Raw genomic sequence first — 25,364 nt, 5'->3', positions numbered from 1 at the left:
TAGAGAAAAGCTCTACTAGTTTCGAGTCACAGAGGGACTCTTGCAGCGCACACAGCCTACTGTAATTTAGTTGAGTAAACCGTGATTTTTAGTTAATTTAGTATATCTCACGATAGTTATCATAACAATAAATAATTATTTTTGTTAATTATTATGCTATCGGATTACTCACGTAACTGTTTGACGAGGAACTCGACTAGTTTCAAGCCTATAGGAATATGAGCCTCTAGCATGGCTCGAAACTAGTCGAGTTCTTTTGTCAAACAGTTACGTGAAAAAAATTGATAATATAATAATTAATTTAGTATATTTCACGAAAGTTACAATACAATTATTTATGTGTTGGACACTTATTTACATCGATGGAAGACTATAGGATATTAAATATAACGCTGCTTTACTAGGATGCCAAGCAGATGGTGACAGCAGAATGGTAATATGACTTTGCACATGAGAATACAAAAAAAAGGAACTTATTCATAAATTAATTTCACGTATTCTTACCTAAACAGCTAAATACTGATATATAGTATAAACATTCCTTAAAATATTTTTTTTGAGGCGGTTCTGAGGAGTTTTGAAGCTAATTCAGTAACTAAAAGATCATGCTTCGGCATTAATAGAGAGCCGACTCGACCGAAGTGATACCACGGCCTCACAGAATTTACGTGAAAACGCTTTTGTGTAGTGAGGTTACAATAGGGCCAATTACTCCCGTTCCCAATCTTCCCAATCCCCGATTATTACACTTAAATTATAATACAACGTATTTTTCTGGTAACTATGGGCGGCGGCGATTGCTTACCGCCGTGATCCGTCTGCTCGTTTACCGGCTTATACTATCTAAATACGTTTATGTATTACTAAAAAACTCGGGCATTATACGAATCTACATATTTTTATGGTATAAGCCGGTAAACGAGCAGACGTTGATACGTCTGCTCATCATCAGGTGATCCTGATGAGTAAGCAATCGGCACCGCCCATGGAATACGCAACCAAGAGGAGTGACTAGTGCGTTGTCGGCCTTCTCGAGATCAGGAATTTGAGGATTATTGGGGATACGGGGATTGGGAGATAGGGAAGCAGTCTCCGGTAACCTCACTCACACAACGAAATGGTATAAACGCAAGCGTCGTTTCACGTCGGTTTTCGGTACCACTCCGGTCGAGTCAGCCCACACTAGGATTTTCTCCTGTATCGTGGGTGCGTTTACAAACATACAAGTTCACATACACATGACACCCGGACTCGAAACAACAATTTGTGGATCACACAAAGAGTTGCTCCGTGCGGGAATTGGACCCGCTAGACGTTACTTAGCACCCGGTTGTCCAGCCACCGCGCCAACCGTGCAGACAAATCAGAAACATTTTGTTGTTTTCTGTGAGACCGTGGTATCACTCCGGTCGAATCGGTCTATTCAAAAATATATATTTTTTTTTTTTTTTTTATTACAAACAATGTTCTGCTTTCAATAATTTGACCGGCATGGAGCTGCGGACTACCTAGCGGGTTATCGGGGATCGAAAAGCAGAAGAAGGAATGGGGTGGTGTTAAGTCAGTAATTAGTGTCTGACACTCCCTCTCGCCTCACCCAAGGCGGAAGAAATCATTGGATGATTTTCCCCCACAGAAAAGACTCAAAACTTTTCAGCCGCCTCATTATCTTAGGTGTATAACAAAATTATTAAATTACATTATTTAAAGCTATAAATCTAAAAAATTAAGACACATTTTGGGATAGGACATAACATCACGCCGTTTTACCCGCGAAGGAGTAGTCAGAGGTCCCATGAAACAAATACAAAGAGGAGATGTCATAACTGGATTTCCCTTTAATATAACGCGTGACACTTTACGGGGAGCGCGGGACGTTACAAACCGCGCCCCTCTCTATGTTCCATCTAGCGGTCCCATACTACACACACGTTGCCAATTGTCCACATTTTAATATGACATTGTGTGACCATTTTTATATATTGATTAACACAAAATAATAAAAAAAAAACACTCTTAGAAGATAATTTTTAAATTAATTATTATGTTATCGGCTTACTCATGTAACTGTTTGACGAGGAACTCGACTAGTTTCAAGCCATGCTAGAGGCTCATATTCATGAGCAGCATTCTGCAACACACGACGCGGCGATTGTCGTGCTGCTACGAATATGAGCCTCTAGCATGGCTTGAAACTAGTCGAGTTCCTCGTCAAACAGTTACGGGAGTAAGCCGATAACATAATAATTAGTTTAGTATGTCTCACGAAAGTTATAATAAAATTATATTTTTTAAACTATTTCAATTTATATAACTAAATCAAATATATTTAATGGCTTATATTTTATTTATTTAACTTAAATTAAACAAAACTTCACTGCCTTCAATGTAGTCTGGAGATCGATTCCCAAATTGGCAAATACAAATTAAAAATCTCAATATTAGGTTTTTTATGGAATAGGTGGCAAACGAGCAGACGGGTCACCTGATGGTAAGCAATCGCCGCCGCCCATGGACACCCGCAACACCAGAGGAGTCACAGATGCGTTGCTGGCCTTTTAAAAAGATATATGTAGTTATAATTGAGATTTTTCATCTTTAAAAACGCTCAATATAACTTTAACCGACATGGGAATCGAACCAGTCTACTGGACATTTGAGGCATTGAGATAAAGCATACTTTGACATATATTTTAAACTATATTTGTGCATTTTATGTATGAGGAACAAATTAATGCATATAAGGTGTTCTAAAAGTATCTGCCACGGCTTTAATGGGAGGTAGTGTTGTGTTTGAAGATTACAATAGTGAATATTAATTATTGATTATAAAAAATCTACGTATGAGTTTATTATGAAAGAGCTATCTCTTTCACTGTCTCTGTCGCTTCGTCAATGAAAACAATTACTATCAAATAACGCATTGTGCGTATTTGTGAACCACTTTATGCAGAGTAGAGTCAATGTTTATTTAACTTCTTTATGTTCTCAAATCTGGTCCGGGATACGAAACTTCAATATTGCAATCTTCAAACACAACACTACCTCCCATTAAAGCCGTGGCAGATACTTTTAGAACACCTTATACTAGTATAATAAAAAAATCTGCCAAAATAACACATAATATCGAATCTAGAATTCGAGTAAAGCTACCAAAATCTACGCTCATTATAATAATATGTTATCACTACATTTTGTATTAAAAATTACTTAAATAATAGAAAATATACAACATAAATTTATATAACAAAATATATGAACAAAATTATAAATCATTTAGTAGTGTTTTTTTATGGAACGAGTAGACGTATCACCTGATGGTAAGCAATCGCCGCCGCCCATGGACACTTGAAACTTCAGAGACGTTACAAGTGCGTTGCCGGCCTTTTGGGGGTTAGGAATTTAAGGGTTGTTGGGGAATCGGGGATTGGGATTGATCCCCTTTAAAAAAATTGATTGATGATTTTCCCCCTCAAAAAAGGCTAGACTATTCTTTACATTTAAATTTGAAAGATCACTTCGATATTTAGTTTTATTCATATATTTTATTATATATTATGTTGTATGATAATGAACACAAGTCTCTTAAACAAAAAACTTTATGATTTTGATATACTTAGCATTTTAATAGGAAATTATATTTTGACCGCCACGGTTATAATTTGTCTACAAACCAAAATGGAGCTAAAATTTAAAAGCCTTTTATCCCCGAAGAGGTAGACAGAGGTGCATATTACGGCACGTAATGCCGCTATACAATGTACACCCACTTTTCACCATTTGTATTATAAGTCCCATGTAATAGGGGGTGAGTCTATTGCCATATACTGGTCACAATTCCAGACTCCGTGCTACTACTGAGAAATTTTCGAAAATCCGAAATAGCCTAGCAATACTTTGACCGACCCAGTAATCGAACCCAAGAACCCTTGTCCAGTCGCACTTGCGACTACTCGACCAACGAGGCAGACTTATATTGAAATTTTTAAAAACTAGATTTCCAAACAAATTAACTCTTTCAAAAATGAGAACGGAACTGTACAAAAGTAATTAGTTTTTCATGTGGGAGAGCCATGCTTCCGCACTGCTGAGACGGCTCGACCGGAGTGATACCACGACCGAGTAGAAAACCGACGTGAAACAACGCTTACGTTGTGTTTCGTTGTGTGAGTGAGGTTACCGGAGTTATTTTATGGAACACTTCGGTAAACGAGCAGACGTATCACACCTGATGGTAAGCAATCGCCGTCGCCCATGGACACTTGAAACACTAAAGACGTTACAAGTGCGTTACCGGCCTTTTGGAGGTTAGGAATTTAAGGGTTGTTGGGGATTGGGAAGATTGGGAAGAGGAGTAATTGGGCCTCCGGTAACCTCACACACATTGAAACACAACGCAAGCGTTGTTTCACGTCGGTTTTCGGTTTGACTCTGTAGGACACGCGCGTCTCGCGGACCCCTCTTTATCCTAGCGCTTTAGGCACTTGTCTAGTTTGTCTCAGCGGTAATACGGCTCAGGGGCCTTAATCTACTGTTACAATTGTGCAGTGCAAAAGGGACGGAGCTATGTAGGTTGTATACATAGCTCCGTCTCTCTTGCACTGCTCAAAGATCGACCATTCTGACACAATTGTAATAGCAGACTAAGGCCCCTGGTCAAAGGCACAATTGTTTAACCATGGCGATCAAAACGTTAATACAAATTACTTTAAGAATACTCAAGAAATATTAACAAACATTACAGTGTATTCATTCATAAAAAATATCCAATTAAAAAATACAAAATGAAAAAAGGCAACGATTTTTTTTCTTTTTGAGAGAAAATAATTATTCCAATCAGTGCGTTCGTATAAATATATTACAAATCCGAGATCATATTTTATACAAGATTATTCGAAATTTCTATACATTGGGACGATGACTCGACTTTTTAAAGTAAGCGTCCACAGGCCCGCATCGTACGCATCGCACGCAACGGACTTTAGTTTGTCTTGTATAGAAACTCATACAACTGCGTCCACTGATCCGCATCGTACGGACCGCATCATCGGCAATGTCTACATGTGATGCGTACTGATGACGTCATACGGAATGCGTACGATGCGGGCTTGTGGACGCTTGCCTTTAATTTGAATTTTAGTTTTATTAATAAAAAATATTACCAAGGTCCAAATTTAACTATTTTTAAGCACCGTCATCGTCCCAAATCGTATGCTAACCAAAACATACTTTAAGTTATAATAAAAAATTTCCCCAAAATCACTTCCAATCAAATATCGACCTTTACACTACGTACCTAAAGCAGACTTTTCAATAAATACCCGAAAATACCCAACTGTAGGTAGGTTTTTTCAAAAAACCCGTTTTTCTTTTTTCTTTTTAATTCTATGTATACTAAACCCGATACGTACATACCTAAGGGCTTAGTATGAGTTTGTTTTATGTTTAAGGAGATCGAAACGGTACTGCGTTCGGTTCTCTGATTGGCCGGCTCCTGAACCAACCAATGAGAGGGCTAAACGTGGTCACTAAACTAAAAAATCACGGTTTACTCACGTACATTAATGGAGAAAAGCTCTACTAGTTTCGAGTCACAGAGTGACTCTTCATCATGAGACGCGTATAATTTCATCAACAGCCTATAAGTGTCCACTGCTGACCAAAGACTTCTTCTCACACGGAGAAGGTTTGAACATTAATCACCACGCTTGCTCAATGCGGGTTGGCGATTTCAAACTTGTAATTAGAAATTATAAGCCCAGGTTTCCTCACGATGTTTTCCTTCACCGTTTGTCAGTGGCGTCTAAATAATCTTAGAAAGTACATATAACTCGGAAATAGACACCCTCATGCATGAGAAGCGGCCGTCCTAAACCTCCACGACATTATAATTTAGTATATGACAATATTTACCGCCGCACTTAGAACCTTTTAATGGTTACTTAACCCAGTCCTTAGCAATTGTTTTCTATACAAAATCGTTGCTAAGGAATAGTTTAAGTAATCATTAAATGACTCACGATAGTTATTCCAAAAAAAAAAAACCTCACTAGCATTTCACTAACCTAAAACATAAAACAAACCCATACAAACACAACATAACATTAAGAAACAAAACCCTAATTATTCTGACTCTCCAGAGGCCCAAAAATGACCTCACAATTAGGTCTAATGGCCTTAAAAATCTCCACTCCATTCGCAGTAACCGCTGTATCAGTGAAATCTATATGTAATAGGTGGGGGGCCGCTGTAGCTAAATGCTCTAAACTCCTATTAGTGATATGCCTATACCCAGTAGCTGACAAGATCCTCAAGCTAGCCCTATCAGGTCTGTAGTCATGGGGATGAAGTGCCTCCTCAGGGTTACCTCTAAACCGACCTATATGTACGTAATTAATATTCTCATTCGCCGCCCTACCGAAGCGTACGATCGCCGCGTCTGAGACTAAGTGGTAACCGACACTGGTCCTTAAAGGCGTGTCTTCATTATACCCTAATTCTATAGAAACTCGATCTCGCTCATTGAGTGCACATTCGAATGGCCGATTTTCGAAGTTGACACAACGGAGTTTTGAGTTAGGGAAGAGTTGATCATCGGCGTCATCGTCACCATCATCATTATTATCATCATCATCCTGCATACGAGGGCGTTTACCTTCGCTGGGTCCGTCTGGTTGAGCGTGGCGCTTCGATGGGCCCGCTTCTTGGTTCGAGGGGCCCGGTTGAGGCGAGGGGCCCGGTTTTGAGGGGCCCGGTTGAGGCGAGGGGCCCGGTTGAGGCGGTTCCTGTCGAGCGGGGTGTGGTTGAGCGGGGCCTGGTTGAGCGGGTTCCGGTTGAGCGGGATCCGGGTGAGGCATGGGCCACGGTTGAGGTTCCTCACGACGTTCACGGTTCGCGAATTGGCCGTTGATCAGTCGCGCCGTGTTCGGTTGTATTACTATGACGCTGTAAGGGAAATATTACTTTTTGAAGAGATTTGCTCAATAACTATTATTCGGAAGGCCAATCTCCCTAAGTGTGGGCTCGCCATGCTTCGGCACTGGGCCGGCTCGACCGGAGTGATACCACGGCCGAGCAGAAAACCGACGTGAAACAGCGCTTGCGTTGTGTAACTGAGGTTACTGGAGGTATTCCCCTTCCAATCTTCCCAATCTCCGATTCCCCAACAACCCTTAAATTTCTACCCCCAAAAGGCCTGCAACGCACTTGTAACGCATCTGGTGTTTCAAGTGTCCATGGACAGCGACGATTGCTTAACGTCAGGTTTTTTTTTTTTTTTTTTACCGGCTTTTACCCTATAATTTATATTTGTTATTGCAATCTGTTTTTCCTTTAACATTCAGCAAACGGTTTAAGTATGTTTCTCGTCTTGGAGGAGAGTCAGTCCAGTGACATGTCCCCTTATAATAGGTAGTTTATGAAGTTTTGACTTATTCCACAGGTATGAGATCCCTTGGTGATTTTCTTTTTAGTCGTTTGAAAGTCGTATCGACATTCATCAAGCTCGTGGCTAGTATATTCGGATGTTTGTCCAGTCTTGTTTTATAAGAACGCATTAGGTATTTGGTTTCTTCTTGAACTGTTCTCATTCGAAGGTCGTGGTGTAATTGTTGGTTCGTAATGAACCAGGGAGAATTGGTGATTATCCTAAGCATTTTTGATTGGAATCGCTGTAGGATTTCTATGTTTGAGTTGGATGCGGTCCCCCAAAGTTGAATCCCGTAAGTCCAAACCGGTTTGAGTATACACTTGTATAGCAGTAACTTATTTTCCAGAGACAGTTGTGATTCTCTATTAAACGTCAGGTAATATACAATATCTGTTCTTTAACGACTTATACCCCATAAAACCACAATTAAAATGGTGTCTTCAGTTATCCTCTCGAACATTTCTAATGCAAAATATTGGTACATCGCTAGGTGTCACATTTAGTGTAATTGTACCTCCGGTAAACTCACTCACACAACGCAAGCGTTGTTTCACGTCGACGTTTTAGGCTCGGCCGTGGTATCACTCCGGTCGAGCCGGCCCAGCAATGCCGAATTGGCTCTTCCGCACTTAATAAAATAGCTAGATTGATTAATATTAATATACAGGGGGAGGCCTTTGTTCAGCAGTGGACGTCTCTCGGCTGATGATGATGATGCTGATGAAATATGAAGTGGTGATGCGTTACCGTCTCTCGTTGGACCACCAGGAGTTGCCGCGGACGACGTCGCTGGCGCGCTCCGACGTGTCGGTGGAGTCGTGCTCGTCCTCCGCCGCCGCCGTCGGGGACTTCGCCCTGTAGTACTCCGGCTCCTGAGGGGCATAAAAAAAATGGGATTTTATCGGTATTTTCTGAAAATTTCTCATGGTAGCACGGAGTAAATGTGCCCAATAGTATATGGCAATAGGTTTACCACCTATTATGGGACTTACAACTATAAATTGTTAAATGTTATGTGTACACAGTGGCAACGTGCCGTAATGTGCACTTCTTATACCCCTTCGGTTGATTAAAGGCGTGACGATAGCGTATTTATGTATGTAAAATAGGAACTCACGTTTAGTCTCCATAATAGACCCCCACCCCCACCCACTACCATTCCTAAAGACGGCACTGAATAAAAAATAGATTATTGTAAGAACTCACATGTTGTACATCTCCCAATCTTCGAGTTCAGGCAACTCGGTCTTGGTGTCGCAGTTTTAATACATACATTGCAAATTAAATAAAAGCATGCAAAATAAGGAACTCACATCCATCTCCCAATCCTCGAGTTCAGGCAACTCAGTCTTGGTATCGCAGTTTTAATACATACATTGCAAGTCAAATAACAGCTTAAAAAAAATAAGGAACTCACATCCATCTCCCAATCACACCCCCCCCCACCCCCCTCTAACGCCGGCACTGAATAATAATAATAATAAGTCCGCAAGGCAGCTTGTGGCGAGCTGTTGGGCAGTGGCGACCCCACGGACCTGACTCCCGGGAGAGGCCCTACTTTTTAACTCCGGTTAGTACTCGTGACTATCCGGAGTGGCCTCTCCTACCTCACTCTTGCCTTAATCGGCTGGTTTGAGTGGAGATTCGCAAGAGTGGAGTTGCCTTCAGCTCCACTTGGGGGAAGGACGTATCCCAGTAAGATGCTGGTAGGGGTCTTGACCGTACTTCCGGGATTGCTCTGATAGCCGTGGGATGCCCCCTTCCTCAAGCAGCTCAACGGATGTTGCTTCCCTTGTCGCTACATGCTAGCGGCCGTTTCCGGGGGCCCACTATTGAGTTTGCGAGTCACCCCCTGCCTGTTTATCCGTATTTTTCAATATTGGTCAGGGGCAGGGGCCATAGTCCCCATAGTTAACCGGTTAACTATTCCACAGCCACCCACACCCATATCCCTATCATTTCCTTTTACCATATCTCGCAATAGTCCTGCATCAACCGGGGATTGTCCTTTGGTGTACTTCCATAGTACATACAGGGATAATCGCCGGCTGATGTCCCCTTACATTTAGATTAAAATTGTTCAACGGGCCTCTGCGAGTTGGCTTCGGCCCCTCGTACGCCTTCCAAAGGTCCGGGACCCTGTGGTCCCGTGATTATGTAATGAACATACATAATAATAATAATAAGTGTTGCAAAGTTACCGGCTGATGTCCCATTACATAATTAGATTAAAATTGTTCAACGGGCCTCTGCGAGTTGGCTTCGGCCCCTCGTACGCCTTCCAAAGGTCCGGGACCCTGTGGTCCCGTGATATGTAAAGAACATACAAATAATAATAATAAAATAAGGAACTCACATCCATCTCCCAATCCTCGAGTTCAGGCAACTCGGTCTTGGTGTCGCTCCAGGAGTGGGTGTGTTCTGACAGCGTGTTCAGCACGTCCGGGGGGGAACAGTACAACTCCTCGAGGCGAGGCAGCCAGCCCAGCGAGGATATCTCCGAGTCCGCCAGCGGGGACCCGCGGGAGTCGAACACCTGAAGGATAAAAAGGGGGATTAATAAATAATTTTACTTTGAATTTACGTTACTATTAGGGCTAGTTCAGACATGCGGGAAAAGCGCGGAAACCGTGCAGGAACAGCGCGGTTATGTCTGAACGATTGCTTAATAACTCATACAAATAAGACTCGCGCGATTTCAGAATCGCATGGTTCCCGTCATGTCTGAACTAGCTCTTAGTGTCGGTTCATATCTGCCGGAACATGCGTCGCGTATCATCGGTCGCGTAACGCCAGAACAGACAAATGTATAGACAAACAATTGACCGTTCACACTCAACCGATGATACGTCAGTACGACCGATGATACGCTCGACGTATTTTACGTCAGATATGAACCGACGATGATTAAAAAAACGTCCGCTGATGAATAAAGATTTCTTAATAAGTAGTTTGATTAATTGTCTACGTTTGTCACCGTCTTATATAAAATAAGACGGTAAACGAGCACACGGATCACCTGATGGTAAGCAATCGCCGTCGCTCATAGACACCCGAATCCCCAGAGGCTTTACAAGTGTGTTGCCGGCCATTTGGGGGTTAGGAATTTAAGGTTTGTTAGGGAATCGGAGTTTGAGAATATTGGAAAGGGGAGTGAGGGGTGGGGGTTTGGAATCAGGCCTCCGGTAATCTCACTCACAGAACACAAGCGTTGTTTCACGTTGGATTTCTGTGAGTAAATAATATAAAATATTGCCTTACCCGTAACTTTCTGAATCCGTATCGAGTCGAGAGCGAGGCGTATGCGACGCACTCGGTGAGTCGCTTGCAGTCGCGCATGTACACCTCGGTGAGGTTGGCTAGCTTGCTGATGAGTAAATAATATAAAATATTGCCTTACCCGTAACTTTCTGAATCCGTATCGAGTCGAGAGCGAGGCGTATGCGACGCACTCGGTGAGTCGCTTGCAGTCGCGCATGTACACCTCGGTGAGGTTGGCTAGCTTGCTGATGAGTAAATAATATAAAATATTGCCTTACCCGTAACTTTCTGAATCCGTATCGAGTCGAGAGCGAGGCGTATGCGACGCACTCGGTGAGTCGCTTGCAGTCGCGCATGTACACCTCGGTGAGGTTGGCTAGCTTGCTGATGAGTAAATAATATAAAATATTGCCTTACCCGTAACTTTCTGAATCCGTATCGAGTCGAGAGCGAGGCGTATGCGACGCACTCGGTGAGTCGCTTGCAGTCGCGCATGTACACCTCGGTGAGGTTGGCTAGCTTGCTGATGAGTAAATAATATAAAATATTGCCTTACCCGTAACTTTCTGAATCCGTATCGAGTCGAGAGCGAGGCGTATGCGACGCACTCGGTGAGTCGCTTGCAGTCGCGCATGTACACCTCGGTGAGGTTGGCTAGCTTGCTGATGAGTAAATAATATAAAATATTGCCTTACCCGTAACTTTCTGAATCCGTATCGAGTCGAGAGCGAGGCGTATGCGACGCACTCGGTGAGTCGCTTGCAGTCGCGCATGTACACCTCGGTGAGGTTGGCTAGCTTGCTGATGAGTAAATAATATAAAATATTGCCTTACCCGTAACTTTCTGAATCCGTATCGAGTCGAGAGCGAGGCGTATGCGACGCACTCGGTGAGTCGCTTGCAGTCGCGCATGTACACCTCGGTGAGGTTGGCTAGCTTGCTGATGAGTAAATAATATAAAATATTGCCTTACCCGTAACTTTCTGAATCCGTATCGAGTCGAGAGCGAGGCGTATGCGACGCACTCGGTGAGTCGCTTGCAGTCGCGCATGTACACCTCGGTGAGGTTGGCTAGCTTGCTGATGAGTAAATAATATAAAATATTGCCTTACCCGTAACTTTCTGAATCCGTATCGAGTCGAGAGCGAGGCGTATGCGACGCACTCGGTGAGTCGCTTGCAGTCGCGCATGTACACCTCGGTGAGGTTGGCTAGCTTGCTGATGAGTAAATAATATAAAATATTGCCTTACCCGTAACTTTCTGAATCCGTATCGAGTCGAGAGCGAGGCGTATGCGACGCACTCGGTGAGTCGCTTGCAGTCGCGCATGTACACCTCGGTGAGGTTGGCTAGCTTGCTGATGAGTAAATAATATAAAATATTGCCTTACCCGTAACTTTCTGAATCCGTATCGAGTCGAGAGCGAGGCGTATGCGACGCACTCGGTGAGTCGCTTGCAGTCGCGCATGTACACCTCGGTGAGGTTGGCTAGCTTGCTGATGAGTAAATAATATAAAATATTGCCTTACCCGTAACTTTCTGAATCCGTATCGAGTCGAGAGCGAGGCGTATGCGACGCACTCGGTGAGTCGCTTGCAGTCGCGCATGTACACCTCGGTGAGGTTGGCTAGCTTGCTGATGAGTAAATAATATAAAATATTGCCTTACCCGTAACTTTCTGAATCCGTATCGAGTCGAGAGCGAGGCGTATGCGACGCACTCGGTGAGTCGCTTGCAGTCGCGCATGTACACCTCGGTGAGGTTGGCTAGCTTGCTGATGAGTAAATAATATAAAATATTGCCTTACCCGTAACTTTCTGAATCCGTATCGAGTCGAGAGCGAGGCGTATGCGACGCACTCGGTGAGTCGCTTGCAGTCGCGCATGTACACCTCGGTGAGGTTGGCTAGCTTGCTGATAGTCATCAGCGAGGCCGGCTCGAACCAATCGCACTCCGATACGTCTAGGTACTGCGAAACAATAATAAAAATAATTATCTACTCATTTTTAGGGTTCCGTAGCCAAATGGCAAAAAACGGAACCCTTATAGATTCGTCATGTCTGTCTGTCTGTCCGTCCGTCCGTCCGTATGTCACAGCCATTTATTTATTAATTCGGACTCAGAATCGATAACCGAGTTACGTCCTTCAATATGTATCGGATTTAGAACTACACAGTATAATAGGGGATAAAAATTAAAAAATATATAACACAAATTGTGAAAAGTGTGTGTACATTGTATAGCGGCATTACGTGCCGTAATGTGTACCTCTGCCTACCCCTTCGGGAATAAAAGGCGAGACGTTGCAAAAAAAATATATATATAACAAAAATGGTAAAAAGTGGGTGTACATTGTACAGTAACGTGCACCTCTGCCTACCCCTTCGGGAATAAAAATAGGGGTGACGTTGTAAAATAAAAATCTCTTTAGTCCATCAGTTACAAGGGGGATGTATCTGAAGTCGACTTCCAAATGGCAAAAAGTGATGATGTAAGGTTTCAACTGTTTAAGAAAAAATTAAATCCTATTTTGTTTTAAAATAACATTCACTTATGTGTTATCCACGAAGAAGTATACCCTGTGCCAGTCTATTGACTCTTGTTGCTACAAACATCCTTATGATACGGCGGGACATCACAGGTAAAATGGAAGCATAAATATGTGGTTTGAAAGAAAAATGTAACTCACCTCTAAATCAGGCAGGATCTCATGCACTTTAGCGAGATACGAGACGTTGAGCGGCAGGTTGTAGCATCGAGTCCCGCGCAGCGAAAGCTTCTTCAGCTTCTTGGGAAACAGCCGGACATTCGTCTGCGGAGATACACATTTATTTTAATGGAACACGCCGTTAAAAGACCAAACTTATCACCTGGGGCCTTAGTCTGCTATATACAACTTACATAGCTCCGTCCCTCTCGCACTGATCAGTGATTGACCATTCTGTCACAATTGTAATAGCAGACTAAGGCCCCTGATGGTAAGCAATCGCCGCTGCCCATGGTCACTTGAAACACTAGAGGCGTTACAAGGGCGTTGCCAGTCTTTTGGGGGTTACACTTTAATGAATAATTTAAGTGTGGGAGAGCCATGCTTCGGCACTGCTGGGCCGACTCGACCGGAGTGATACCACGGCCGAGCAGAAAACTGACGTTAAACAACGCTTGCGTTGTGTGAGTGAGGTTACCGGAGGCCCAATTACCTTCCTTCCCAATCCCCGATTCCCCAACAACCCTTAAATTCCTAAACTCCAAAAGGCCGTCAACGCACTTCTTACTATTTAATAACGATATTAAAAAGCACAAAGTATAATAATAACTAGCAAACCCGGCGAAGTTCGTTTCGCTGCCAATGAATCTCCATGTTTTCTTGCTTCTCTTGCTTTCTCTTGATATTTTTTTCTAGATTTTCTTTGCTTTAAACCACACGGAGCCCGAGACCTTTCCAACGAAAGCAAAATCGTGGAAATCAGTTCTTGCGTTCTGGAGTTATAGCGTCAGGAAGGAAACCCGACTTATTTTTATAATATAGATTAGAAACAATAAAAAACTCACCGTCCTATAATCCACATTACAATACTCAATAAACAGCGTAGTCAGATTCTCACAGGTCTCCAGAAGATCCCTCCAGATAGCTGCTGAGAAGGTGAATTGAGGACCTTTACACTCCTTGGAAAGACCATCGTCCAGGTCTTTTGGAAAGCCATCATCGTAGGGCCTCTCTTCTTGGACACCTTCTGTGGAGCTAGAGGCATCCGCTTTACGCTTCCTCTCTTGTCTTCTGGCCCTGTTCTCAACTTCTGCCTTATTCGGCCAGCGAGGCGGTACCACGAACCTAGGTTTGTGTAATAAAGAAGATTATGTTTTTTGAAGCCTATCTTATTAAGGGTAAAGTATCAATGTGTGATCCGAGTTATATGTACATTCTAAGGGTAATCAATCAAGGGTAAAGTATTAATGTGACATTTTTCGGATTTATATGTAGTTTCTAAAGGTGTTTTTTCACCAGAGATAGTGCTATGTAGATATGCTAGAGTTTTTAGTCAGTAAGAGTCTGACACTCCCTCTCGTCTCGCCCAGGGCGGGAGTCAAGTCATTGGATGATTTTCCCCCTTATGCTACAAAGATGTAATAGCTAAGCTGTGAAACTATGTGACCGTTTCCACTGGTACTAAGCTATGTAGCTGTGCGAGGAAGATGCGCAGGTCGAGTATGCGATGTATCGATAGTAGGGAAGCCATCCATAGCACGCATCTTTTTTTCTTATAAAAACATAGCTTAGCCGAGACTGTTATAGCTTAGTATATGTAAAAACGGTCACATAGTTTCACAGCATAACTATTACATCTTCGTAGCATAGCTACATAGCACATCTCTGGAGGAAAAGCACTCTTAACTAAGACTCTTAACGACATTTGTATGTGGTGGGATAAGGGACCCATAAGCTTTAGGGGTCCCTTAAAATTTAAGAGAGAGAGTTAAAACCCGGCATTTCAATATAGTGCATTACTCTTTACCATGAAGCAAGTACAAAGAGGAGATGCCATAATGTGATTGTGTACTGTGACACAAACACGGCCCTGTCCAATGATATTATAAGTAAAAAGGTGTAGATAGGTTATAAGCGCTCAGATTAACACATTAAAATGTGGACAATTGGCAACGTGTGTGTAGTATGGGACCGCTAGATGGAACATAGAGAGGGGCGTGGTTTGTAACGTCCCGCGCTCCCCGTAAAGTGTCACGCATTATGTTTTTAAGGTAAGCGTCCACAGGCCCGCATCGTACGCATTCCGTATGACGTCATCAGTACGCATCGCATGTAGGTATTGCCGATGATGCGGTCCGTACGATGCGGATCAGTGGACACAGTTGTATGAGTTTCTATACAAGACAAACTAAAATCCGTTGCGTGCGATGCGTACGACGCGGGCCTGTGGTCACATATCTTTAAAGGGAAATCCAGTTATGACATCTCCTCTTTGTATTTTGCTTCAAACACCTCATGCAACCAATAAGTTAGTAAAAACCATCACATCTACCCCCTACCACCATTTGCAACCACTATCAATAAGTACAATCGACGAATTCAAATCGTACTCCACTTTGACAGAAATTTTAATTAATTTATTTTTTATGGTATAAGCCGGTAAACGAGCAGACGGATCACCTGATGATAAGCACTCGCCGCCGCCCATGGACACTTGAAATACCAGAGGCGTTACAAGTGCGTTGCCGGCCTTTTGGGGGATAGGAATTTAAGGGTTGTTGGGAAATCGGGGATTGGGAAGGGGTGTAATTGGGTCTCCGGTAACCTCACTCACACGATGTAAGCGTTGTTTCAAGTCAGTCGTTCAAAAGTGCTTTCTCGGTCTATTTGAAATAAATAATTTTGACTTTGACTGTACTTGCCATTGGTAGGTTTCGGAACCACACTCTCATGCATGAGAAGCGGGCGTCTTAAACCTCCGGGCCACAACGAGGATAAGACTATCATCACGATAATACTCATTTTAATTTAAACAAGTTAATAGTGGGTCATAATTTGAATTAGTCGATTGTACTTTTTGCACATACACCAGACGATACAATAAGTAATTTTATATTAATAATACAGACATATATAAGGCATATAGGTTATAAATGGAACATCACGCCTTTCATCTCTCGAGGGGATCAGCAGAGATACAAAATCGAGTCTTTTACCACAAAATAAGGTTGATCACAAAATTTTCATTTAATGTCCGTCTTGTAGATTATTTTAAAATATTAGACAGTTTTATTTCAATGCCTAAATTAAAAATCTCCGTCGGGGATTTACTAGACTTTTAATTTTCATACCCCGTCACATCCCTATTCTAGAAACCACACTATTAGTGTCGGTTCATATCTGACGGAACATGCATCGCGGTCGCGCATCGCCAGAACAGCCAAATGTATAGAAAAACAGTTGACGGTTCACACTTAACCGATGATATGTCAATACGACCGATGATACGTCAGTACAACCGATGATACGTCAGTACAACCGATGATACGTCAGTACGACCGATGATACGTCAGTACGACCGATGATACGTCAGTACGACCGATGATAACCTCGACGTATTTTAATGCAGTACCCTTAGTACGAGTTTGCTTTACGTTTAAAGTAATCGAGCGCGTTCGGCGCTTTGATTGGCCGGCTCGAATAAACCAGAGTCATTGGAGTCATTTCGATTACTCAAGATTCTCTAAATAACCAATTTGAATAATGTACCTAAAAATTAATTAAAAAAGAGTTACCTATGGAGTTTCTTGCTCGTTCTTCTCCATAGGAATCTACACTTTGGAACGAGCAAATAGAGCAACTAGAGGACTGACCGACAGACTGATACATAGTATCTGATTTGACGTTCAAAAGTGCCTTATATTGGACTAATTGAATAAAAAAAAATACTCTTCTGCCCTCTACCCCCTATGGGAGACAGGAGCTTACATATGTATACACCTCTACCTGCTCCAGGGAATATAAGGCGTGATGTTATGTTTTAAAAATTAATAATATCGAAATTATTTCATATATAACCTATATACCTAAATTATATACGAACCGTGGAAACTATTATCCGAAACTCATCGAGACGGATATCCGATACACATATGTAATTTGGATATCCGATACACATGATTCGGATATCCGATATACATAATTCGGATATCCGATACACATGATTCGAATATTCGATACACACAATTCAGATATCCGATACACATGATTCGGATATCCGATACACGTGATTTGGATATCCGATATACACGATTCGAATATCCGATACAGATAATTCAGATATCAGATACACTAAATGGGATCGGATATTTGACTATCTAAACTACCAAATGAAATAAAATATTATTCAACATATTTTAACAAACCATTTCTCCATACCATATTTTTTTATGAAATAAGTATTTTAGTGGACGCAAAAATATGAAGATGTCATAGGAATGTTGTGAACTTAAGATATCAATAAAAAAACATAAAGAAGTGCTACCATAACGTGTTCTATGAGTCAAAATAATTTAATAAACCCTAAAAAACGACATTTAAAAATAATATTAAATAAAAAAACCAATCACATAATATAAGTATGTATCGGAAATCCGATCCCTGTATATCTAAGTATCGGATAATGAGTTTCCACAGTTCCCGAGTATGTGTTACATAAACAAACTTACAACTGCAGCCGCTGGTAGCTTTGTTCAGCGAGATTGGCCAAAATTATGTCTCTTCTTTATATAAGAAGCATGAAATTGAATAATAAATAATATGTTATAATAATAATATAATATACATATAACTCCTACTAGCTTATGCTACCGACTTCGCCCGCGTTCCCGTGGGATAAAAAGCCTATGTTTTATTCCAGATCATAATCTACCCCTGTTCCAAATTTCATCCCGATCCCTTCAGCCGTTTTGATGTAATTGAGTAACAAACATACACACAAACTTTAACACTAGCTTCTACCAGCGACTTTGTACGCATATAAAGTCAATCCCCGTTTTTACCATTCCCGTGAGTCAGTCAGTCAGTCAGTCAGTCAGTCAGTGAGTCAGTCAGTCAGTACAGAAAGAAAGCGTTAATTTCTAGTAATAGTATAATGCAAAAGTTTGCGAGTAAGTTTGTGTGTATTTTTGTTACTCAATCACATCAAAACGGCTGAAGGGATCGGAATGAAATTTGGAACAGGGGTAGATTATGGTCTGGAATAAGACATAGGCTATTTTATCCCACGGGAACGCGGGCGAAGTCGGTAGCAGTAAGCTAGTGTTAATATAATATTAAAATATCATTAAATTATCAAATAAAATAACTAAGAAGTGAGGGTTAGACCGCGTTTTTGCGTTGACTAGGTGGCGCTGTCATCGATTTTGGTCTTATTAGTCTAATTAATGTTATTTTTTGTATATATTTAGTTTTTAACTAACTATATAACATAAAATCACGCCTGCTACTCCCTTAGGGGGTAGACAGAACCATTATTCTTTAGTTATTAGTAAAATATCATACATTAAAACTACATGCTGAGAAATCCCAAAATCAAAAAAGCTAAATAATACATTTTTTACTCAAAAATATATTAAATGCAACTACCGAGCAAGGGACCTAGGTTCAATGGGGGTAAATGACTAATTTTTATTTTAATGTCCGTCTTGTAGATTATTTTAAAATATTAGACACGCATTTTTTATTTTCATACAGAAAAAAATACTTTCGAAGATATATCGATTTGAAATATCGCGTGACGTCATTTCTAGTTACATTTTATACGTAGAAATGACGTATTTGCTCCCACACCTAAACTTTGATTCGTTTTATCTAAGTATTGTTATCTTATATGACAAAATAAAAAAATACGTGTCTAATATTTTTTCGTTACCTAACTGACGGACTAAATAGATTTTTAATTTTCATACCCCGTCATCATCCCTATTCTCAACTCCTACAAGTCCTGTGTCCACTTTTCGAAATTCTCAGTAGGTAGAAGTTGTAAAGCTGGAATCAAACCCCCACTCCTTAACCAATGCCATGCATATAAGTACACCAGAAAGCGAAAACAAGCGTTTTAAACCATAAATATTAACATATAAGGTGTTCTAAAAGTATCTGCCACGGCTTTAATGGGAGGTAGTGTTGTGTTTGAAGATTACAATAGTGAATATTAATTATTGATTATGAGTAATTCTTCTTACATAAAAAAATCTACGTATGGGTTTGTTATGAAAGAGCTATCTCTTTCACTGTCTCTGTCGCATCGTGCGTATTTGTGAACCACTTTATGCAGAGTAGAGTCAATGTTTATTTAACTGATTTGGGATGCGAAATTTCTTCACTATTGTAATCTTCAAACACAACACTACCTCCCATTAAAGCCATGGCAGATACTTTTGGAACACCTTATATATAAATTGGTCAATAGTATTTTTCTCGGGAATCGAACCCGATATCCCTTGCTCGGTAGCATACTGCGACTACTCGACCAACCATAATTTTATTGTTATATATAGATTATTTATCGGACATGCTGCTTAAAATTATGAACCCCGATTATAGATTGAAATTAGTCGGGCACCCTCGAAAATTTACATGGTAATACAAGAAAAAGTAGTTTTTTTTAAATATGATCAAAATTAACTCACCGAGGCAAATGGGGATACCACATACGAAGTAGGAAATGCTCGACGTCAATGCCAGCTGAAAATCAAAGTCAAAGTCAACATCAACATCAAAACTAATGATAATATCACCATTGTGTAGCGACACATGACAAGTGACAGATGACAGAAGTCGCACATAGACGATCGACAAGCAAATCAACGGATGACGTCATAAATCCTACATCGCACATATGAAGTTTACATGCGAATAAACATGGATAGAAAATCCCAACGAACAACAGTTGGGCAGAAAGCCCGCCAGGCATGATCGCGTCGGGAATCGCGCGACGATCTCCGGCCACCGTAAATCTTCCCAATCCCCGATTCCCCAACAATCCTTAAAGTCCTAACCCCCAAAAAGCCGGCAACGCACTTGTAACGCTTTTGGTGTTTTGGGTGTCCATGGGTGGCGGCGATTGCTTACCATCAGGTGATCCGTCTGCTCGTTTACCACCTCTCAATCACCAAAATATTTTAGCCTCCGGTAACCTCACTCAATTCACTCAACGAAACACAACGCAAGCGTTGTTTCACGTCGGTTTTCTGCTCGGCCGTGGTATCACTCCGGTCGAGCCGGCCCAGCAGTGCCGAAGCATGGCTCTCCCACTTACAATGTAGTGGAAAAAAATATTATAATATTGTAAGGTCATCAAGATTATGAATAACTTACTCGACTCAGCTGGTACAGGCCATTGCAGATCTTGGATCCCGAGGCATCTGACAACAATTATATTTGGTAATATAGTTCAAATGTACACTATAAATGTGAAAGTTTGTTTGTCCGTCTTTCACGGCAAAACGATGCGACGAATCAAATATTTTTTAAGTATAGATAGTTGAATGAAGTGTTCCCTAAAATGGTGAATTTTGTATGGATCATTTATTTAGTAGAAAAAACATGCATAATTTTACAGCTTATACAGTTAAAGTCCGCGCAGCGTACTACAGGCTGAAATAATAAAAGAGTAATTTCGTCTCACTTCCAATGAATAAAAATTTAACATTCCTAAAATAGGATTTTAAAAAAGTACGCAAGCGGAGACGCGAGCAAAAGCTAGTATTACATGTATCTACAACCTGTACGAATTAACTGTGCACCTTGTGCTGTGACGTCATTGTGACGCCGAGGTTAGCACACTATCGCATAGCGGGGCGGGGAGGAGCTTAGCGGTGCACGAATTAACCAATCACTATGCTCGAAATCTTTTCCATTGAAGCGGAGCGGAGATTTGGAGCATAGTGATTGGTCAATTCGTGCACCGCTAAGCTCCTCTCCGCCACGCTCCGCGTCAATGGAAACGCGGCCTTAGACTACTGAGTGCTTGCGAAAGCGGGGCTTTTGTGGGAGTGGAGGGGTTGCATTCCAGCGGAGTGCACAGTTGAGTCAAAGTCAAAGTCAAAATCATTTATTTCAAATAGACCAGGAAGGCACTTTTGAACGTCAAAGCAAATATAATAATATTAATAACGTCTGTCTGTCGGTCAGTCCTCTAGTTGCTCTATTTGCTCGTTCCAAAGTGTAGATTCCTATGGAGAAGAACGAGCAAGAAACTCCATAGGTTACCCTTTTTCAATCAGATTTACAATACAATTCGTACGAGTTGTGTCTCTCACCTGCTAAATTTGTTAGCGAACCCAGCTATCTTGAGCTCGGTGGTGGTGCTGGTGAGACAGTTGTTCAGCATCCACCGGACCCGCTTCTTCCCCATCGGAGTGGTCCTGGCGTCCACACGCTGCCACAGCGTGCGGTCGCATACTAGCGCTCCGAGACGCGGGCAGATGCTGGAAAAGGCATTATTGTCAAGTTCTTTCATTATGAAAAAATACATAAGACTACATCTATGTACAATGAATATCAAAGGAGATTAAGTGAGAGGATTTGATTAGATTAGATTTCAGACATGATCGTCCCACTGCAGGGCAAAGGCCTCTCTACCCTCCTTTCACTCCTATCTGTTTAAAGCGTTTTGCGGCCAATCCTTGTCATATATATCGAGTTCGTGCCGCCATCTCCTTTTGGGCCTTTTTTTTGAGGAGAGAAAATCATCCAATGACTTCTCTCGTCCTGGGCGAGCCGAGAGGGAGTATCAGACTCTTACTGACTAAAAACCACCCCGTTCCTAATCCTGCTTTTTGAGCCGCAGCCCCGGTAAACCCACTAGGTAGTCCGCAGCTCCAGATCAGGCATCAGCCCTACTGGGCCCCATCTGTGGTAACTTGATGTAGCCTTCGTACACATTTGGTCTAGCGCCGCTGCTGTCAAATTCTTATAATAACTATCGGGAGACATAATAAAATATCTGAAAATCACAGTTTATTCACGTACATTGTAGAAAAGCTCTACTAGTTTCGAGTCACAGAGGGACTTTTAAAAATGACCACGCTTATTTGGACCGGACCTGTGACTCGTCTGGTGTTGCGGGTGTCCATGGGCGGCGTTGGTCACTTACCATCAAGTGACCCGTATCCCAGACCCGTGGAGTATTCGTCGAGACGTCTGACTCTTATATATTATGGAACACGCCGGTAAAATATCAGACATATCTCCTGATGGTAAGCAATCGCCGCCGCCCATGGACACTTGAAACACCAGAGGCGTTACAAGTGCGATACCGGCCTTTTGGGGGTTAGGAATTCAAGGGTTGTTGGGGAATCGGGGATTGGAAAGTTTGGAAAGAGGGAAAGTTAGGCCTCCGGTAACCTCACTCACACAACCACCCCGAAACACAACGCTTCGTTGTTTCACGTCGGTTTACGGTGAGGCCGTGGTATCACTCCGGCCGAGCTGGCCCAGCTGTGCCGAAGCATGGCTCGCACACACTTACGGGCCTTGTAAGGGCGAGGAATCACACACATTACACCATAAAATAAAATGGAGTTACTTACTGTCCGATGGCTTTCAAGGTCATTGGATCACAGAACTTGAGGATGTAGAGCAGAGCATCATCAGACAGGTCCAGGAAGTTCACGTTGCTGACGTAGCCGTTCTCAGCCGCGGATGCTGCACAATAAACAAACAATTACATGAATATCTCTAACTATACTAGAAACAAATGAAACTTAGAGAGCGCCCCTTTTTTTAAGGGGGGAAAATCATCCAATGACTTCTCTCACCTTGGGCGAGGCGAGAGGGAGTGTCAGACTCTTACTGACTAAAAACCACCCCGTTCCTACTCCTACTCTTCGAATCGGAGCCCTGGTAAGCCTAAGTGGTCCGTAGCTCCGGAGAGAGTACCTAGGCGAGCATCTCATAGGCCCCTAATTTCTTTTAGTACTGCCACCTCTCTATGGGCAGTCTCACTCACACACTCGCTGTCACTCTCAATCTCAATCTCACTCTCAATCTCACACTCGCTCTCACTCTCACTCTCATTCTCATTCCCATTCCCATTCCCATTCCCACTCTCACTCTCACTCTTACTATGATTCTCACTTCCATTCCCATTCCCATTCCCATTCCCACTCTCACTCTCACTCTTACTATGATTCTCACTTCCATTCTCATTCTCATTCTCACTCCCATTCTTACTCTCACCCACACTCACACTCTCAGTCTCAGTCGTTCGTTCGTTCGTTCTTTCGTTCGTTCGTTTGTTCGTCCGTTCGTTTGTTCGTTCGTTCGTTCATCCGTTCATTCGTTCGTTCGTTCATTCGCTCGTTCGTTCGTTCGTCCGTTCGTCCGTTTGTTCGTTAATATATTGTTAAGATACAATGTAACTTGTTCAATTAATAAAACATTAGGTGGCAATTATGATGACAACATATGAAAATTAAAATGTATTTAGTCCATCAGTTTAAAAATATTAGAGATGCATAGGTATTTTTTTTTTTTTTATTGTATTATAGCAAATTTTCAGCTGCATTTTCGTTGAATCAATGAAGGTTAGGTGTATATGGTTAACAGGACCGCCTAAAACTTTGATTTGCGTTAGTATGAAGGAAACTGTTTGAGATAAAGAAATCTTCATCATAATCACCTTCGTAATTACCATTTTTTAATACAGCATTTTTTTCAAAGGGGTAAAAATCTAAAAGTATTTAAGTAGGGAAGAATATTAGTACATTTTTATCTATACTTCTATACCGAGCTTGTTTGATTGTATGTTGATTTGTGTGTTTGGACACGCTAATCTATTGTCTATTGAACTATTAGTCTAACACGGTAAGCTATGGAACTATTGGTCTAACACCCTTATCTATGGGACTATTGGTCTGATTTGAAAAGCAAACCACTTCTATGCCTGGTATATAAGACACAATAGAAAATACATTGTGTCTAGCATAGATCCGCATTCTGGCACACCACGGGTTAAATGGTAAAATGCAAAAATATCTGTATAATGATTCCATCAGTATCATTTATTCATCATCAAATTATTCTGATTAAACAAAGGGTGTACGGAAAGTAGTTATAGTATTTTTGCATACTATACATTTCTTTAACAGTATATAGTATGGGGCCCCGAAATATAGTACAATAGTACAATACTATATAATATCTATAGTACGATTGACAACCTTATCGACAACCCCAGTCGGGTATCATCAATAGCCTAAAGTCAGTAGGAATCAAAGCAACAATACAATATCATCTACCTATCACCTAGTCTTGATTGGACACACAAAAATGAATACACTAATTACCTATATAAAAATAACTACAAAAAGGAATGTTTCTTTGTTCTGAAATCTTACCCTTTACATGCCTATTCCTGTATTAATTATTAAAATTAACTTTTTAAAAACAAACTAAAATAATCTAACATTAAAAAAGTGAAGATGACTAAATGTATACAAAAAAATGTGGTACAGAGTTTTTTTTTAATTATAAAGGGCACAAAGGCATCACAAAAGATGTGACGACACTCCTAAGGACTATAGGAAGAACATAATTAGTATCCCTGACATCAAAATCGAAATACCAACACTATATACCAAACAACGACAAAAAAAAAATTGTTTAATGTTTAGTCAGCAAGTTAGATAATAAATAAATGAATTATCGACAACTTACCGTCCTGGACGCATCCGCTGTCATTCAGGTCCTGTTTCGGCCCATTTTCAGGATTCGGAACCTCCATTTCCATGTCTAAAACACGCTCGGAAAAATAATCACAGAAGCACAGGTGAACACCACTTCACATTGATAAAAAATAAAATGGATGTAAAGTAAACTCCATGAGACAAAGGAAAATGAAAGAGTCACAAATAAACGACGACTTCAACCACTGTGTACACACAAACAGATACGATTTTGATATTTTGGATCAATTCCAAAAATATATTATTTGGAGTAAGTAATCACAAAATAATCACAATCGTAAAACTCGGGCAGGAAAACAACTAGAGCTGTTGTCATACGAAGCTGTGTTTGGTTTATTGATTTAGGTCTTTAGTCGATTCTTTGTTCAAACATAAAAAAATCGATTACAAAATTGATAATTTAATATAACTTGCTACGTATATTATTCAATAT

The 25,364-nt window shown here is 41.3% G+C and overlaps 1 protein-coding gene across 2 annotated transcripts; it reads right to left on the bottom strand.

Annotated features, from left to right (window-relative positions):
• Positions 1-1,372: 1,372 nt before the first annotated feature.
• Positions 1,373-25,248, bottom strand: LOC118281097 (uncharacterized). 2 transcript variants are annotated; one of them, XM_035601558.2, is made up of 12 exons: positions 24,903-25,248; positions 22,775-22,889; positions 21,503-21,670; positions 20,559-20,605; positions 19,871-19,925; positions 17,906-17,959; positions 14,243-14,522; positions 13,380-13,502; positions 12,498-12,659; positions 9,786-9,965; positions 8,177-8,301; positions 1,373-6,945 (listed from the first exon to the last, which is right to left on the bottom strand). In XM_035601558.2, the coding sequence occupies exons 1-12, from the start codon at positions 24,973-24,975 to the stop codon at positions 6,120-6,122; spliced, it is 2,208 nt and encodes a 735-aa protein (XP_035457451.2). In that variant the 5' UTR covers positions 24,976-25,248; the 3' UTR covers positions 1,373-6,119. The 2 variants fall into 2 exon arrangements, with proteins under 2 accessions (XP_035457451.2, XP_050556417.1); XM_050700460.1 differs by lacking the exon at positions 17,906-17,959 and having other exon boundaries at positions 24,903-25,247.
• Between the last annotated feature and the right edge of the window lie 116 nt (positions 25,249-25,364).

Source organism: Spodoptera frugiperda, chromosome 19 (genome assembly GCF_023101765.2).
Source record: "Spodoptera frugiperda isolate SF20-4 chromosome 19, AGI-APGP_CSIRO_Sfru_2.0, whole genome shotgun sequence".
NCBI classification, from domain to species: Eukaryota; Metazoa; Arthropoda; class Insecta; order Lepidoptera; family Noctuidae; genus Spodoptera; species Spodoptera frugiperda.
Note: the sequence above shows the minus strand (reverse complement) of the source record. Positions and strands in the feature narration are given on the sequence as shown.